Below are 19,817 nucleotides of genomic sequence, written 5' to 3' on the forward strand. Positions count from 1 at the left end.
GAATATGTGTTGCAAGCTTTAATTCTTCCTTGCTGACTTTTATTATAAACCATCTAACATATATAAAAGTATAGACCAGCTCTGTCCCATGGAACTTTATGTGATGATGGAAATGTTCAATATCTACATTGTCCAGTTTGGTAGCCACTAGTCACATATGGCTACTGAGAACTTGAAATATAGCTAGTGGGACTGCAGAACTGAATTTTAAATTTTATTTAATTTTGATTAATTTAAATTACTGCATGTGGCTAGTGGCTACAGTGTTAGGACAGATATAGAGAATAATGTAATAGGTAATTACAGGATCCAATTTTAACAATATTAACATTTGGTCACATCTACTTCAGATTCTTCCTCTCCCTCCTCCTCCTTCCCTTCCTCTCTCGCCTCCCCTTCCTCTTCCTTCCCTCCACCCCTTCTTCATTTGAGAAATAAAAACATCTCAGATATAGCTGAAATTCCCTGTATGTTTCTTCCTGATCTCACTCCTCCTCCTTCCCACTCCACCTACCATTTATAGAATATTCCAGTTTCCCTCCTAACTTGTAGCTGTACTTTTGTGATACCTTACATTTCTACACATTCATGATTGTGTTTCTTGGTTACAGATGTTCTGTTCTGTTCCAGGATTTATTTTTCTGTTGAACCAACAGGCCAGTGTTATTACCAGGGCTGTAGAATGAGTCTTGATATCTGGTAGGGCACATCTTTCCACCTCATTCTTCCAAATTGTCTTGGCTATTCTTGGCCTTTTGTTCTCCTGTATGAATTTAAACACATGGACTGATTTGTGTAGCTCCTCCCACAATCAAGGTACAAAACAGTTCCATCACTCCGGAAAACTCCCTCATTGCTATCCCTTTGTAGTCTCTCTTCCCCTACCCTTAACACCCAGCAATCAGAGATCTCTTCTCTACCACTAGTTATATTTTTTTTGAGAATGTTATATAAATACAGTGTGTGACCTTTTTGAGATTGGCTGATGCCTTTGAGATCCGTCCAAGTTATTGCATGTATCAATAGTTTATTCCTTTTTATTGCTGACTAGTATTCCACTGTATGGATGTACCACAATGTGTTTATCCATTCATCTGTTAAAGGACTTTGGGTTTTTTCCAGTTTTGAGCAATTATGAATAGAGCTGCTATAAACATTCATGTGCAGGTTTTGGGTGACTAGAAGTTTTCGTTTCTCTAGAATAAATACCTAGGAGTGGATTGCTAGGTCATATGGTAAGTGTGTGTTTACCTTTAAAAGAGACTGCCAAACCATTTTCTAGAATGACTGTACCATTTTGCATTTCTTCCAGCAATGTATGAATGTTCCAATTGCTTCACATCCTGTCAGCCTTTGGTATTTTCAGTGTTTTTTATTTTATTCATTTTAATAGATGTGTAGTGGCATCTCATCATAGTTGTAATTTGTATTTCCCTAATGGCTAATGATGTCAAGCATCTTTGCATGTCCTTGCTTGCTCTTTTTATATTCATTTTGAACCATGGATTACTTAGAAGTATATTGTTTAATTTCTACATACTTAGAGATGTTCTTGTTTTCATTCTCCTATTGATTTTTAGTTTAATTCTATTAAACCCTCCAAGAGAGAGAACATAGTTTGTATGATTTTAATTCATTAAAATTTGCTAAGGTTTGGTTTATGACCAAGGATGTGATCTATTACCATGAGTGTTCCATGCATAGTTAAAAAGAATGTATATTCTGCTGTTGTTGGGTGGAGTGTTCTATAAATGTCAATTAGATCCAATTGGTTGATGGTATTGCTGTTTTTCTATATACTTGCTGATTTTTCTGACTACTAGTTCTGTTGATAACTGAGAGAAGAGCTTTGAAGTCCCCAACTGTAATTGTGGATTTGTCTGTTTTTCCCTTTTAGATCTGTTAGTTTTTTCTTTACTTAGTATTATTATGTCTTCTTGGTAAATTGTTTCCTCTTTAAGTAATGTCTCTTTTTACAGATGGTAATTTTTCTTTGTTCCAAAGTGTGAAGTATGAAATTTTTTGTCTGATATTAATATAGCCACTTCAGCTCTATTTTGATTAGTGTTTACATGGTATATCATTTCCACTCTTTTAGTTATTTCTTCTAGCTTTATTGATATTTATTTAACGTACTATGAAATACGTCCATTTAAAGTGTGCAGTTCAGTGTTTTTTTGTATATTCACAAAGTTTTACAACCATCACCACAATCAATTTTAGAACATCTTCATCACCCCAAAGAGAAACCCCATACCCATTAGCAGTCACTCCCCATTCCCAACCTCACCCCCAGGCCCTGGCAACCACTAATCTACTTTCTGTTTCTATATATTTGCCTATTCTAGATGTTTCATATAAATGGAATCATACAACATGTGACTGGCTTCTTTCACTTAGCATAATGTTTTCAAGGATCATCCATACTGTTTATACTATTCCATTGTATGGATATACCATATGTTTTATCCATTCATCAGTTGATGGATATTTAGATTGTTTCCATTTTTTGGCTATTATGAATAATGCTGCTATAAACATTTGTGTACAAATTTTTATGTGGAAATATGTTTTCAGTTTTCTTGGGCATACACCTAGGAGTGGAATTTGCTGGGTCATAAGGTAACTTTATTTCTAGCATTTCCAGAGTGGCTACATTGCCACTTTACATTCCTACCAGCAATGTATGAAGTTTCCAATGTCTCCACATCCTCCTCAACACTTGTTTTTTTCTGTTATTGTTGTTTTAAATAGCCATCCTAGTGGGTGTGTAGTGGTACCTCATGTGGCTTTGATTTGCATTTCTCTAATGACTAATGATGTTGACCATCTTTTCATGTGTTTATTGGCCATTTGTACATCTTCAGAAAAATATCTATTCAAATTCTTTGCTTATTTATTTTTTAATTATTGAGTTGGATGAGTTCGTATATGTATATATATATATATATATATATATCCCTTTTCAGAGCTATGATTTTTATTTTATTTATTTATTTATTTTTATTTTTATTTTTTTGTGAGGAAGATCAGCCCTGAGCTAACATCCATGCTAATCCTCCTCTTTTTGCTGAGGAAGACCGGCTCTGAGCTAACATCTGTTGCCAATCCTCCTCCTTTTTTTTCCCCAAAGCCCCAGTAGATAGTTGTATGTCATAGTTGCACATCCTTCTAGTTGCTGTATGTGGGACGCGGCCTCAGCATGGCCGGGGAAGCGGTGTGTCGGTGCGCGCCCGGGATTCGAACCCAGGCCGCCAGTAGCAGAGCGCACGCACTTAACCGCCAAGCCGTGAGGTGGCCCTGAGAGCTATGATTTTTAAATATTTTCTCCCATTCTGTAAGTTGTCTTTTCACCTTCTTGATGGTTCCATTTTACTTTTAGTCTGCCTATAACATTATTTTGGAGTGAGTTTCTTGATCCACTATATAGTCGGCTCACGCTTTTTTATCCATTTTGACAATCTCTGTATTTTCATTGGTGTGTCCTGTTGGGATTTTGATTGCAAAATCACGTATTTTGCAATCATATATTTGTAATCATATTTTGAGTGCAATGTCATATATTAATTTCAGGAGAATTTATATCATAATATTCAGTCTTTTATATATAATAGTATCTTTCTCCATTTAAGACTTCTTTACTCTAAAATTTTAATAATATTTTTTAGAAAATTTTTGCACATTTTTTGGTTATATAATAGTTTGTTGGGGTATTTTGAATACTATATTTTTTCTATTAAATGTTTTAATTGGTTATTAATGCCATTTAGAAACAGTTTTGATTTTTGTATATAAATGTTTTACCCAGTACTTTTTCTGAATTCCTGTTAGTTTTATTTCTTGGTCTGAAGATTTTTCTCCCATGTTCTATGTAAATAGGCATACCATCCTCTAATAATGATGGTTTTGTATCTTCCTTTCCAATTTTTATTTCTCTTCTTTTTCTTATCTTACTGAATTAACTAGGCCTTCTTGTATAGTGTTGGAGCAGTGATGGAAGATATCCTTCTTTATTACTGATTTGAATAGAATGCTTCTAAAGTCTCAAAAATAAGAATGATGTTTACTGTAGGTTTTTGATAGATTTGTTTTACCAGGCTAAAGTAGCTCTTTTCTTATTTAGCCAAGAGTTTTCTGATGACTAATAGTCAATTCTTACTGAGCTCTTTCTCTGCATCTATTGGTTTTCATATTTTTCTCCTATAATCTATTAGTATGATGTCTTACATTAGTAAATTGTCTAGTACTGAACCATCCTTGCCCTCTTGGGAAGAAAAACACACTACTTGGCAATGATTTTTTGATACATTGATGGATTTGGTTTGCTAATATTTTTTTTAGTATTTTTGTACCTATTTTTATTAGTGAAGTTGATATGTCACCTTTTTTTATTGTACTTTATTGTTAAAATTCAGGTACCCAGGATATTAACATACAAAAAGAGTTCAGTAGATTACTCCTCTTTCTATCCTCTGAAGCATAAAAATATATATCATGACTATAATAGAGTTTATCTCAGAATGTAAGGAATGGGAGAGAGAAAGAAAACAAATACCCAAATGTCTTCCACTCCAAATTAGCAGCCTTTTTTGAGGTGGCGTGGTGTCCCCCACATGTATCAGATATTCTGCTCACTTGTAGGGACTTCCAGCATTGTGGATAGAGTAAGGGCATCCTTTGACAACGTAGGACAAGAAGAACTAAATAAGAATCAATAAAACAAGGCATTATGGTGGTTTCATGTGTGTGACTTGTCGCTCCCAAAGATTTTAGGCATCTTGAGTCCAGAGGTTGGTTTCTTTTATTTCTCTGTATCTCTGAACTGAGCACAGGGCTTAGTACATATGGAATGAACTCAGTCCCCATGAACTTTGTTGGGGGCCCTTGAGTTCAATCCACATAGGGATTTAGGACCCCAGATTTTGTTGCCTTAACAAGAGGCCTGTAATGATCTTTATAAGGCAACTGAGGGCCAAAGACCTTGAGTGATTTATCCAGAGTCTCTGGTAAGGGTAGAAAGAGGCTGAGCACAGGCCTCCTGCTGGCTGCCTAGAGGTGCGCTTGCACCACGGCACTTGTTCACATGCTGTCTCCCGTGCTGTGAGAGCTCCAAGCTCACTTTACTGCTCTCCACTGTGGGTGCATACGGCAGTTGGTTCCTCTTCTGGCCTTCCCCACAGGGGGACAGGAGTATGGAACTAGCTGTGCATGTGTAAGATGCAGACAAGCAGAGACATAGTTCATGGAATAACTGTTATACAAATTGTCACGTCTCTGTCTTTGTTGTGGTGAAAGGCCTGTTGTGATGGGCATGGGCCTGGGCAGCAGGCATGATCTTGTGAGTAGGAGTCAGGTACCAGTTTGCCATGCCATGCTATGTCGTGTGTGTGATGAAGCAGGACCAGGATGAGCAGGGATGCAGGTGTGCATGATGTGTGCTTGCCTGAGGGACAGGTTGGGTCATCCTGGTGAAAGTGTGACTGGCAGCAATGCTGAGAGGGCTGGACGGCACAGGTGGGTCACACAGCAGGAGGTCCTGCTTCTGATGTTCACAGAGTAGGGGCCTCCACAAATTCAACTCGGAAGTCTTGACTTCATGCCTTTCGCTATAGTTTTAATGACTCATGAAGGACTAGAAGGAGTGCAGAGTGGCAGAGGACCTCAGCAATCCCAGCCTTTATCAAAGGTCTTTCCTTAATGGCATTGGATCAGTTTCCTTTAATTTCCTCCACATGTTTCACTATAATTTTAGTTAAAGAATGAATACCTTTAGTTGGGTAGTGGGTACATGAGTGTTAATTATTATTATTCTTTAAACTGTTACATACATATGTTATATACTCCTTTATATATATGATGTATAACAATTAAAAAAAAAAAAAGAATAGCTTCCCAACCCCACTGATAGTTTTTTAGTGATAATGATGATTGATGCAGGAATCCAATTTGATGCTGACTCCTAGGGGCTCCTGAGAATTGACACTGTATGCCGAGATCTTTACAGAATGAGCCTTCATGCCTGCCTGTCTATTTCTAAAAGATTTTAGGTAGCTTAGAGAACAATGACCTTGGGATGTGGAGTCATCTAGAGGTAGAGAAATCTTTCAAAGGAATTTATAGTGTTCCGGGAACTGTGGATGTGACCGCCCCAGTGCAGGGTCTTCCACCAGAAAGCTGCTCAGTGAACACGCTATTGGTGGTACTGAAAATACTGAAGAGAATCTGCATTATAAAAAGATTTCCAAGACCCAGCCACTTATTGGATTCAACCAATTTCCGGGGTCATTAAAATTCTTGTGTATTTCACGATAATGGACTTTTACTTACATAGTTGTTCTTCTTCTGTGATGATAAATTTGTCTCTAACCTTTGTTCATTAGGGATGGAGCCTATAGAGGTGCCTCTTGAGGAAAACAATAAACAGGCTCAGATTTGCCAAAGCAAGGTCTGTGCGGACAGGTGAGACTCTGCAGCAGCTGAACTCTCAGGTCCATCTGGAGTTGTGCACTCCGCTCTAACTGCACTGGCTCCTTGCTCCTCTTCACACCGACCAAGCATGCACCCTCCTCAGGACTTTGCACTCACTGTTCCCTCCGCTTGGAATGCTCTTCCCCTATTTAGACCTCCACAGGGCTCCTCCCTCACTTCCATCAGGTCTCTGCTGAAAAGCCCCCTTCTCAGAGGGGCCACCTGACCAGCCCCTCCCCGCTGCTTGCCCTGCTCTATTCTTCTTCACGTTTATTGTTTCCCCAGCATTTATCCTCAGTCCCTCTCACTAGATTGCCTCTCTGAGAGAGCAGGACTCTCTGTGTTGCTCCCTGCAGAGACTGGAACAGAGGGTGGTGTGGGAGGGAGATGAAGTTGGGAACCGTTCAGAGGAGGCATGTGGAGCTCAGGTGGGGTGGCTGCAGTGGAGTGGTAGGGGAAGACCTAATTCACATTTTGAAAAGAGTGGCTGGTGGGTGTAGAGTAGTTGGAAGGAGTCAGGGGGCAAGTGGGAAGGCCAGCTGAGCACCTGTGTGAGTAACACAGGCGGGACAAGATGGAGGGTTGGGCCAGGGTCAGGGAGAAAATCAGGTGGACGTCAGATTATATTCTGGAGGTACCATCATCTGAGCCAGCTGATGGATTGGCTGTGGAGGCTGCGGGTGAGGGGGTGTCAAGATGTCCCTCAGGTTGTATCATTTTCAGGTAATAACTCATAAATTATATTCCGTACAGTTGTGGATTACTACCTAATTTGAGTTATTGGTGATAAATGATCTGCTAAAATTTCGAGGAAATGTAGAAAGTGAGGTTGAATGTAATAGCATTTCTATTTTATTTCTGGACTGTAAATGTTTACAAATCTGCTTATTGTATACATCAAATTCCTGCAGCTCTTTTTATCTATATCTAATCTGGACCCCAAAACATATGGAATAGCAAATTTTCTGATTGTGGGAACTGATTCAATGGGTTCTCAGCCCATCTAATACCCTAACCAATTTACCCCTCAAATACTAAAACAGTTAACCAGAACAGTTCACTATGATAGAAGGTTTTTCAAATGCTAATTGCCTAGTAGTTAACACAATAAACTCACTAGTGGGTGTGTTTGTGCTCAGTAGCTGGTGATACTGCATAGTATGGAATCAGATTACATTTTCTTCTGCCCTGCAAACATATACTATCGTGTAAGTCATGAAATGATATGTCATATACTGAACCTACATCTAAATTGGGCTCAAATTGTTAGAGCCCCAGGGTCACGCTGGGTGATGAAGGGCTACTCCCTCAGGAAAGGTGTGGTAGTGTGAGGATGGTGCTCAGCACAATTGAGCGTCACGGGCACTGGGCCATCCTGGAGGCCCAAGTGTTGAGCACACTGTCGATCCTCTTGCCAGTACTTGTGCCAATAAAGATTCATTACAGTACATTTTCAACTTAAGGCAATGAATTTTGTGTATACATTTTTTGCATGTCACTATAGCAAATCATTTCATAGAAAGAAATATAGCCGTTTAGGGATACCTGTGATTATTTATCAGGTTCATTCATCCCTGATTGTACATTTCATTTAGCTGCATCTGAGAAGAAAGCCGTTTTCTGGTTAACAAAGCTTTTCAGATAGCTAGAGGTTAGGCTTCTTATGCTCAGAACCATGAGTACTCAATGTAATGAAAACGGACTTTGGTGCAAGCTTTCAAAGCACTGGAGGGAATGTGCTACAAAGCGAGGTTTCGTTCTTCCCTTTCCTTTCCAGAACAGAAAGGCAGCTATTTTTCCCAATAAAAATGAAAGATAAGATAGGTTTTTCAATAATATCTATCTTGTAATCACGATGTAAGATATTAGCAATTTTGCATTATAAATTCTGATGTGTAGATTTAAAATTTTTTAAAAATCTTAAATTCGATTAAAAATTCTATGAGATTGAAGAGTCTTTTAAAAACTGGATCAAGAAATGTACTTATATTGGTAAGTTATAGGCGTAGTGTTCTTTTCACAAATCAAAGACATCAGTCCATGTGGCCTGGCCGTGAAAGAAAATGCTACAGTCGGGCGCATAGTAAAAAATCAGGACACATGTCTCGATTCAAGGGCTTCTTAAAGCAACATAATGCTCTGGAAGCTCTCAAATTCTATGCTTTGTGGTTCTCAGTGGCTATAATTAATATAAACAAGTTCTTTCAAGAGGAACTGCTGAAGCTTTTTATCTGATCTGAAAGCTTTGCGCCAGCCCCGGATCTCAGGTCTTCTTCCTGTGTCTGGGAGATCTCCCTGCAGCTTCCTGAGCACGCCTGTCCCTTTAGCTTCCATCTCCCTGGGAGCTCGATGTTTTTTTTGTTATATTATCTAACTTTTTACAGTTTAGATTATTTAAAGGAATACTGTATAACATTCACCATGCCTCCTTTTTTTTTTTTCCCCCAGGGTAAATACTTATGATTGTGGAGAAGAAATTTCAAGCTGGTTGTCAAAGCTTTTGGGCCGTCCATGTCATTTGATCAAACAAAGTTCAAACTTTCAAAGAAACGCAAGGAAGAAACACGGCAAAGGTATCACATTTTGGATTGGTTCTCAGGGGCCAGGAGCTTGGGCTTACCCTTGCATACGTCAAAATCAGCCCGAGAAGTGGATTTACAAGGCGACTTGCTCACGTAAAGAGAATGGGGTGGTCAGCCCTTGGCAGACAGGTGCTGCGGTGGCCCCCAGGTCAGCAGGACCCGCGTATGGTCTCCAGGATAACCCAGAGGAGGCCGAGGCGGGCTTCCAGCCAACTGCTTCATCTCTGCTCAAGCGCTCTGCCTCAGCCCTGCATGTTTAGAAGCACAGTTGTGTTTTGTTAAATCAAAACATTAGTAGCTTGCTGTGTCCTCAGATTGGATTTGGGAACAAGAAAACCTGGGTTTCTAGTCTTGGGTCCATCACCAAACGGTCGTGAGAGCTTGGCAAATACTTGAGCCTCATGGTGCCTCAACTTCTGTAGACCTCAACTACTTAGACTTTTAAAAGTTTTGATAATTTTTCCTGCCATAAGCTGTTCTTAGGATGAAGTGAGACAGCAGAGAAGAAAGTACTTTGAGAAGAGATCATTTTCGGGTGTCTGCTCATATGTCACCTTCTCAGGGAGGCCTTGCCTGACTGCTCTCCTTAGAACCAGAGCCTCCACTGAACCTGCCCAGCTCCCTTCCCTGTTGTATTTTTCTCTGTGGCACTTTTCACATCCTACAGGCCATGCATTTTACTCACTTATTCTGCTTCTGTTCCGCCTTCCTTCTCCTAGATCATCAGCTCTGAGGAGGCAGGGATTTCTGTCTGTTGTGTTCAGTGCTACAGCCCCAGTGCCTAGAACAGCACTGGCACATAGTAGTTGCTCAGTAAATACTAGATGAATGAATGAATGAATGGATCATTGCTACATTACCGTTTGTGCAGAGATGGCCTAGTGATTAGCTCTCAGAGGGACTGGCTTGTAAATCAGAATAGCATTTTGACCATACAGGACCAGTAAACAGGTCTGGGGACCTGCACAGGTTAACCTATGAGTCTCTGAAAATGTATGCTAGAGAGAGGAATCAAAGGATGTAATCTACTTAGGCTTTTAGAAGTCTTGACAATTTTTCATGTCATAAGCTGTTAAAGAATTTGAGTTGTGGTGTGATAGAGAAGGGAAATAAACCTATGCTCATTTTATTGAGGGGGTGAGCTGGTGGTGTTTGGGCATGGGTAAGCTTAGAGACATGATTAAAGGGGAGAGAGAAATGGGCATTTCCATGAGTAGAGACATGCAAGGAGGGGGATTCATCTGGACTGGTGATGACCAGTGATGAATCATTTATCATTATAAATGTTCTGATTGAATAAGTTCAATCATTTCTAGTGCTTCCTGTCTACCTGGGGCTTGGCTGAGTCTTCAGGAGGCTGGCTGAGATTATTAAGCAATGGTTGTAGTCCTTTGGGATCTCAGTTTAGAGGCAATGACTCACCAGCAGACAGTGACACTACGACATAACAATGAAGGTCTGTGCAAAGGGCACGGGTGTAGGGGAGGCATCCTCTACACCTGGATTGAGTCATGGAGGGCTTCAGGGAAGAGGTGAGTTTGGAGCTGCATCTTAACAGGAGAGTAGGAATTTTCCAGGCAGAGAGAGGCAAGAAGTTTGTTCGGGAGCAGTGTGGCAGGGCTTAGCATTTCCTGGGCTCAGAGAAGGGTTTAGGAGGGTCAGATGTGGGTAAGGGAGTGATAGGGCAGAGCTGGGGAGAAGAGATGAATGTGCCATTGAGGAGTCAGTGAGTGCTATCTTGTGGTTGGGGGACTCATTGAAGAATTCTAAGCTGGGGGGTTTCATGACGCCATTTGTGTTAGAAAAACACTCCTGGTGTGGTGTGGAGGCTGCATCAGAAAGGGAGACGAGAGAAGCAAAGGGGCCAGGCAGGAGGTGGCAGTGACTGTCCTAGTGGGATATGGGGACCTGAGTGAGGCAAAAGTGGGAGCAGAAAGAATCTGTCACCTGCATGATACAGGATCATGGAGCATCAGCTGGTGAATATTTATACTTCAAGGATGTCATTTACGGTGGTGAGGTCTCTAATGGTCTAGGTCACTGGTCTTCAAACATTTTTGCATTGGTACACCTTTAGAAAGAAGAACAAGAAGTCTTTGCCAGAAGATTCAAGAAGTCAAAGGAAAATTTAAACCTAGATTAGGAGTGCTGATCCACCAAAAAGGAAGCACCCTATCTGATCAGGAGAAAATAAAGGGAAGGTGGAAACAGTATATAGAAAATCTGTACAGGAGAGACAGAAGGATGACAGATTCCTTTGAAGAAGATTTGTATTAGGAAGAACCTATGATTCTAGAAAGTGCAGTAAAAGCTGCCCTGAAAGTACTGGGAAGAGATAAGTCACCAGAGGTAGAAGGGATATCAATAGAATTATTTCAAGCCACAGAGACTGAATCTGTCAAAATCCTAACAAGAATATGCCAACAAATATGGAAAACAAAACAATAGCCTATGGATGAAACGCTGAATATACATCCCAATTCTCGAGAAAGGAGATGTCAAGGAGTGCAGTAACTAGAGGGCCATTGCTCTAATTTCCCATGCAAATAAAGCGATGCTCATGGTGCTGCAGTGAAGGCTTTTATCTTATTTAAGGCAAAAAATGCCTGATGTCCATGCTGGATTTCGAAAAGGGGGAGGCACATGAGATCTAATTGTGATTATTTGTTGGCTGCTGGAGCACTCCACAGAATTTCAGAAGGAGGTTAGTCTATGTTTTATAGATGAGAGTAAAGCCTTTGACTGCATGGATCGTGAAAAGCTATGGGCTGCTCTGAAAGAAGTGGTTGTGCCTCAGCACTTGATTGTTCTGATGTGTAACCTGTGTTGTGGACAAGAAGCCACTGTCAGGACAGGATATGGAGAGACAGAATGGTTTTCTATAGGCAAACGTGTCAGACAGGGTGCATTTTATCTCTCTATTTGTTTAATTTGTACAAAGAACATATCATATGAAAAACGGGCCTAGACTCAGATGAAGGAGGAGTGAAAATTGGTGAAAGAAATATCAACAGTCTAAAATATGCAGATGACACCATCTCACTGGCAGAAAGCAGCAATGACCTGAAACGACCTCTGATGAAAGTGAAAGAAGAAAGTGCCCCAGCGGGACTGCATTTGAACATCAAGAAGACAAAAATCATGACTATAGAAGAACTACACAACTTTAGCGTAGACCGTGAAAACATTGAAACTGTTAAACAATTTAACAATTTTGTTTTGTTTACTTGGTTCAGTTGTCAATGTAAATGGAGACTGCAGTCAAGAAATCAAGAGAAGACTGAGGCTTGGAAGGGCAGCACTGAAAGAATTAGGAAAGATCATCAAGTGTAAGAAAGTGTTATTAGAGACCAAGGCCAAGGTTAGCCACACCCTCGTATTCCCAATTACTATGTGTGGGTGCAGAAGCTGGATAGTGAAGAAGGTTGATAGGAAAAAAAATGGTTCATTTCAAATAAAGTGTTGGAAGAGAGCTCTACGGATACCCTGGACTGCCTGAAAGATAACAAGTGGGTTCTAGAGCAAATTAAGCCTGAACTATCACTGTAGGCAAAAATGGTAAAACTGAGGCTGTCCTAATTTGGGCACATCACGAGAAGGCAGGATTCACTGGAAAAGACAATAATGCTGGGAAATGTAGAAGGCAGCAGGAAAAGAGGAAGACCAAATACGAGATGGATTGAGTCCATGAAAGGAAGCCATAGGCATGAGCCTCCAGAAGCTGAGTAGGGCCGTTGAAGTCAGGACATTTTGGATATCAGTCATTCAAAGGGTCGCCAAGAGTTGGAGCCAACTTGACACCAAGGCACGTAACAACAACCACATCTTTAGAAGAATTTTTTTAAAGCTACACTACCTCCTCGTACATTTTTACACTGTCATCTAAATTTTTAAAAATAGTTTAATTGCAAAGGATGTGATTTCCAGCATATTGTAAATATAGGCATTTTAAATTAAAACTCGTACATCGCCCTTTTAAACATTAGCCAGTGAAATCTCAATATCATAGTGATTTGATTCCCATGAATATTCATTAAAAATATATAAATATATGAACAAAATGTCTTTTAATAGTCAGAAATGTTTTTTCTTTCCTTTTCCTTCTTCAACTTGTATTTTCATTCCACTCTCTTGAAATTTTATCTTAGCGTTGTGTATTTTATGATTGAAAATCATTCCTTGATCAGCCTATCATATTTATCTAAAACGAAAATTGTATATAAATTGAAATGTATAAAAATTTTTAAAGTTTACTTTGATCATAGAGTGTAAGTGTCAGGAAATTTCTTCTAGGTTGAGTTCTTAGCATAATTTTTAATAGTATACAGTTGATCAAAGCAACAAAAGTATATTATAAATTTTGAAAAATAGTTATTAAACATAAACAGAAAAAAATGTTGAAAACAAATCGCTTAGTGAGATGGCTGGGCTCCTGCCATTCATACCCATATCCATGAATGACAGTCACCTATGACCCGAATAGCTGGTGCTCAGCATTAGTTCTCTTCTGAAAAACCTTATTTAAGCCAATGAAGAGCTGAGGATGAAGGAGTCTGGTTAACTCGCTGTCACTCAAACCTTTCTTCTGAGGCACTGGGATCTAACATTAAGATGACTTTAATCATCTGTCACTTGACAACCTAATTAGGTTGGGTAGTTTTGTAGATAGCTGAGAATTGGAAGCCTTCTGACTTACAGGAGGATCATTCACCCAAGCTTTAGAGACTTTTATTTTCTCAGCACAGACCCCAGGGATTTGAATGGGGCTTTTGTCTTCTACCCTGGAGATTCTCAGCCCCCAGGGGCAACGTGCCCTTGGAGAGGTGTGGCCTTTTCCCCGTGAAGTGCGAGAAGGGTCTTCTGTGGAGTGGGCTGGGATTGCACCTCCCTTCTCTGACAGAGCCATTTTAGCAAAAAGAACATATGAAAATAGAGGATTTGGGAAACAACTCTCTTAAAAGTATCTATTCTCGTGTACTCCAGGGTCCACAGACCTGCTGTGGAGACAGCTCACCAGGCTTTGGCCCAGCTGATGCTTTTTATCAACATCTTATATAAAGATAGCAATGGTGTGCTCAACAAGAGAGACGGAAGCTGGGCCGCAGGCTGCCAGCGGTTCTGGAAGCACTTGATATTTTCTTCTACCTTTTTTTTCCCTTTCAGTAGTTTTAAAACTTGTATTATTTATTTCCAAAGTCCACATCTCACACTTGCCCAAGGACAAAGAAACAGCTTTTCCCTGACTAGATTCGGAAGATCTTCCTGGGCTTGTGACCTCTTCAAGGCCCCTCTTCCGTGTCATCTTGGGGAGGGCCCCCCAGGCTCAACCCTGTGACCCATCTCTTCTCTTCTAAATGTTGCCTCCAAGTCTTTGCTGGAACAATTTCGCTTCAGCATTTTATTTTTTATCCAGATTATTAACAGAGTATTCTAGGAGCTCATTTTCTTTCTGTTTTTGAGAGGTTTGAGCCATGCTTAGAACATTTTTATTATTTCCAGGGCACTATGTTTTTTCCCTTGTAGAAAAGTCTCTACCTTGTAAAAATGCAACTCAGTGGAAGCACGATTCATTTGCATTCCAAGGAAGCAACTCCTCTTTTAAATACTCCATCATTTTTAGATCCATCTCCTGGTACAACAGCCACCCTTTCTCTGGTGAATGAGGCCCAGTATCTGCTGATAAACAGATCCAGTGTTTTAGAACTTCACCAGCAATTAAACACCAGGTAAGGTCCCTTTACTATTTGCTGTTTACCTTGGGAATAGCAGACAGTGTAACCACTTGCCCCTGGGAGTGACCCTGGCACCTGCCTGGGGAGAAAAGATCTGAGAGTCGTGGAGTTCAGACCCTTCATTGAGACTGAGGCCCAGAGAAGTCACAAAGCCGTTTCCGCCAGTTCCCATTAGTCTTTCTGAGGGTTCTCTTTTATCTTACAATGATCCTTCTTGATGCCCTCAAGATGCTTAGTGGAGAACCCCAACTCATTTTTTAATCATTCCATTTCTTTTTTTGTTTTTTTAAAATTTTTATTTATTTATTTTTTCCCCCAAAGCCCCAGTAGATAGTTGTATATCATAGTTGCACAGCCTTCTAGTTGCTGTATGTGGGACGCGGCCTCAGCATGGCCGGAGAAGCGGTGCCTCGGTGCGCAACAGGGATCCGAACCCCGAGCCGCCAGCAGCGGAGCGTGAGCACTTAACCGCTAAGCCACGGGGCCGGCCCCTTTAATCATTCCATTTCTTAATATTTGCTTTAATTGAATTACCACCAGCTTGACCCAGTTTCATTGCCCACCCTCCCACTGTACCCTAGGAGCCTTGGGGTATTTCCACAGTCATTTTGAGTGAAAAGAACAGTGGTTATGAAAGCTTTTGAAGTTGTCATTGTAGATATTATTTGTTTGTATCATCAGACAGAACCAGCATGCCTGCCTCCTCCCTCCCTCCCAGTGCTCTGCCAAGGGCCCTGACAGTGTTAGAAGGTGAGCTCCAGAAAATGTCTTGGTTAGTTCAACCCCCATTATTATTCTTTAGAGGAAATTGAAGTCCCAAGGTAATCAAAAAATTAGGGCAAAAAAAAAAAAAAAAGTCACCCAGCTGTTATGCAAGAACCGTGACCAGCTGCTCATTCCTGGTCCACGGGCCAGGGAGGGGTATCACATGCCTGTCAGCACCATGAGGCAGGGATCCTGTGACTGTCACGTGCCACGTGATCATGTGCATGTGTGCACACCCACATATGCATACAGATATAGCTTAATGAAAATGACAAAGACAGACCATTTGTAGTAATTCCTGTTTATAGTCATTGGCGAGAACACAACAGCGTTCCCTGGCCGTGGCCCCGCCCACCTTCCTTGAGAGCAGAAGTGTGACGCAGCTGCACGGGCCCTGGGTGTTCACCGAGTTTTCCTGGCACTGAGTGACCCTCCTCCTCAGGTACCCAGAGCCCTGGAGAGAGCAGGTCTGCGGGTTTCTGGGATTCTTGGTGTGAAAGGATAGGAGGTGGAGACAGGCTTGCTGCACCCCGGTTCCTACCGGCAGGGGAACGCATTTCCCACCAGTTGGTTTACTGCAGGGCTGACACACAAGGGGTAGGTGGGATAGTTGGTCAAAGGTAAGAGGAACAGCCTGTTGCCAGTACAGGACAAGGGTCTCTGGGGGCCCTGGTTGGTGTCTCTCTGTGTTCTGTTTTTGAATTTGATGGATGCTGTCGTGCACATGGTGACCACGATAGCTTTTGGACATAAAACTTTCTCTTTTACAAAGCACAAGGGGAGGGTTTATAACCTGGAGGGTAAATCCAGAATTGAAGGATTTTAGGACTGGAAAATGCTAACCCTGACATTTCCGTTGAGGAAACTGCAGTCCTCACAGGTCGTGGGAGTCGCACATAGTGGCAAAGCTAGACTTGGTTCTCCTAGTCCCGGCTTTTCACATGCCATTCACTGTTTGGAAGGGGATTGGGATACAGCTGTGGGACCCCTCATCCTCCTTCAGAGCCTTCAGTTCTGTCTCCAGGGCAAATTCCAGTCATGCTCAAGAATTTCCATCCAAACTTAATTTTTTATTGAAGTACAACAAAGTGCAAAAATTGTAAGTACACGGCTCAATAAAGTTTTACAGATATGTATACCCATGTAACCACCACCCAGATCAAGTAGAGAGCATTTCCAGGACCCCAGAAACCTTCTTTGTACCCCCTCTTCATCAACCCCACTGAAGGTCACCGCTATTCTGACTTCTTTCACTATGGGCATTCTCACCTGTTCTTGAACTCAGTCTAATGGGACCATTTGGTGTGCTCTTTTGTTGAAGTTTTCAGATGCTTTTTCAGTGTGTTCCTCTTGGGGGGTGGGTGGTGGATGGAGGTGCAGAGAGCCATTTTACAGGACTCATGGCTGTAAACAAGAATTTTTAACAAGAATTACAAAAATAGCATATGCTAACTAAAACTACAAACAGGATGGAAGTTAGGAAATAAGTATTAAAACCTCCCATATATACTCTATGTTGCTTTATCAATTCTCATATCCAAAATGAGTGTGAGCTCTTGGTGCTTTTTAGGTCCTTGGTAATTAAGCCTGTTGACACTTTAAATGCCTTCTCCTGACTCACCTTGTGGAATTGGTATTTTCTCAGAAGTTCATTCACTTGACCCCATTCACTTGGTTTCTGAAGTCCTTCGTCTCTTCAGTGAAGATCTGCTCACCCTTTGCATTCCCTCTTGTGGACTCTCCATGGACATGGGACCATATCCCAAGGGAGACCATTGAGGTCTATCTAACAGATGGGTGTCTCTTGGCCTTACACTCATGGGAGAAGCTTGTTCTGATCATCCAGGCCCCAGGCCAGAGTACAGTTGATGAAGTCAGGCATTGAGTGATAGAAATATTGAATTATTATAACAATGCAAGTATCCACCCCTCCTCCACTTATTCCTTTTTGGTATGTCTTAAACAGTGATGAGAATGGAAAGGTGGAATCATTCCCAATGAAAGACCTCATCTCACGTTTTCGTGCCAATATTGTTACCAATGGAACAAGGGCTTTTGAAGAAGAGAAATGGGATGAGATTTCAATTGGTTCCTTGTGTTTCCAGGTGAGTTCTGGGAAGTTCTGTTATCCTTCCTCAAGGGTTGACAATGGACACTGACCTCAGTCCTAGGCCGGGATGGTGGCAAGTGGAAATCCCTCCCTGTCTTTGACTTTTACCCACAAAACCTCAGCAGGAGAGTATGTGACATCTGCATTCTGGGACGCCCCTTGGAATGATCCATCCCTTATTCCCAACCAGGGTGGCAGCCGTCAGTTTCACGTGAGGAAGAGGGAATGTGCCCTGTACTGGTGATGGAGGGCTCAGTGCTGCCTCCACCTCGTCATTATGTCTAGGTTTAAACTCTGTTTTCGTGAAGCGTTGTGTCTATGAGAACTTCATCCTCCCGAAACTTGTTGGACTTTTCTGCTGTCTGGAGCACGTGGAGGAGGACCCAGATGCCCAGTGGTCCCTCAGAGGGCTGCTCCACCTCTTCCCGTGCTCTGGCTTCTGGCCTCACTGGCAGCTGGGGAGGAGCTTGCAATCAGGGGCAAAGCCGTGGTTTTCTCTCTCCCCAGGTTTTGGGTCCCTAAACTCGTGCTGTGGGCTTCAAAGACGTTAGAAAATCTTAAGTTAAAATCATTGGGGCAGATAAGGCCCCCGGAGACCTGATTGTGCTGGCCTCTCCGACCTCTCCAATCTCTCCAAGCTCATCCCTCTTCCCCCCTCTGCCTATAGTACGCACCTTCTCTCTATTCCCTAAACAAGCCAAGCTTCCTGCCTCAGTGCCTTTGCCCTTGCTGTCCCTTCTGCCTGGCACATTCTCCCTGTAGCTACTCTAGGGTCTCAGCCCAGATGTCACTTCCTTGGAAAGGATGTTCCTGACTCTCCACATGGTCACACTCTGCACAGCGCCTGCTTATTCCTTCAGTGCACACAAATGTGGGGACCAAGTTTGCTTTGTTCCCTGCTGTACCTCTGGGGCCTAGAACAGTCCTGGCCCAGAGTCAGTGCTCAATAAGTGTTGAGGGAATGAATGGACAGAAAAGATAAGATAAAGATGGGGGGCCAGCCCCGTGGTGTAGTAGTTAAGTGCACGCACTCCGCTGCTGGTGGCCTGGGTTCGGATCCCAGGCGCGTACCGATGCACTGCTTGTCAAGCCATGCCGTGGTGGTGTCCCACATAAAGTGGAGGAAGATGGGCACAGATGTTAGCCCAGGGCCAGTCTTCCTCAGCAAAAAGAGGAGGATTGGCATGGATGTTAGCTCAGGGCTGATCTTCCTCACAAAAAAAAACAAAAGATAAAGATAGGGACAGAAGGATGGGTCATCTGCACAGAATGTTTCCCATTTTTCAGTGGGGAATGAAATTACTTTAATAATAGTAGTGTTATTAGCTGGGTGTATAAACGGACTATAATGGGCTACCCTTATGTCTAGGCTCTGCATTCAAAACCAACACCACTCTAACATTCAGAAAAGCAGTACACAATAATTGAAATCTTTATTGAGGAATTTCAGAGGTCTGGGGTTGGGAGGGCAGATAAATTGCATGGCCCAAAAAAAAAATGTCCCAAAGATCCTTTTTATCTATTTAACTCCCCAAACTTCCCCTTATCCTGGCCGCTGCTCCCCCTTGAAAACATAATCTCTTTTCTCTCTGATATTTTTTCCCACAGCTCTCTCTCTGGCACCAGCCTTCCTGCTGTTCCCTCTCATCCCTCCATCTGGATTTACTCTTTTCTTCCTCGTTTTCTATTGCTTTGTCTCTGCTGTGTCTTAAAGACACCTGCTCTTACATATGTTGTTTGACAGACGGAGAGAGGGAGGGAGAAATAAAGGAAGAAAGAAGGAAGAGAAAAGAGAAAGAACTAGTACTAGACTAGGATCACTGTCAGAAACTTACCTGGCAACAGTAGCAGCTGTACCTTTCCAGGTACCTGCACGCGTAAATACGAGAAGACCCTTTAAGGAACCTGTCTGAGATGCTTTGCTTTCTTTAGGTCATGGTTCTTAATAAATAGTAGTTGATAAATATATATGCCCTTTGACCCAATAATTTCACGTGTAGAAATCTATCCCATAAAATAATACTCATACAAATATGCAAAGATATATTACAAAATTGTTTATTGCAATACTTTTTTAAATATGAAAAATTGCAGAACATCCTAAATATCCATAAAAGGGAGATTGGTTAAATAAATTATGCTATATTCCATGTATCAAAT

At 41.6% G+C, this 19,817-nt stretch overlaps 1 protein-coding gene across 1 annotated transcript in view; it reads left to right on the forward strand.

The window, feature by feature from the left end:
* MOCOS (molybdenum cofactor sulfurase) overlaps window positions 1-19,817 on the forward strand; it is a 54,072-nt gene that overhangs the window by 29,660 nt on the left and 4,595 nt on the right. Inside the window, exons 10-13 of the mRNA XM_058557013.1 lie at window positions 6,381-6,459; window positions 8,917-9,041; window positions 14,671-14,776; window positions 17,514-17,652. Of these exons, the coding sequence (XP_058412996.1) occupies window positions 6,381-6,459; window positions 8,917-9,041; window positions 14,671-14,776; window positions 17,514-17,652 (449 nt within the window). The remainder of the gene's footprint in view (window positions 1-6,380; window positions 6,460-8,916; window positions 9,042-14,670; window positions 14,777-17,513; window positions 17,653-19,817) is intronic.

Source organism: Diceros bicornis, chromosome 16 (genome assembly GCF_020826845.1).
Source record: "Diceros bicornis minor isolate mBicDic1 chromosome 16, mDicBic1.mat.cur, whole genome shotgun sequence".
Taxonomy (NCBI): domain Eukaryota; kingdom Metazoa; phylum Chordata; class Mammalia; order Perissodactyla; family Rhinocerotidae; genus Diceros; species Diceros bicornis.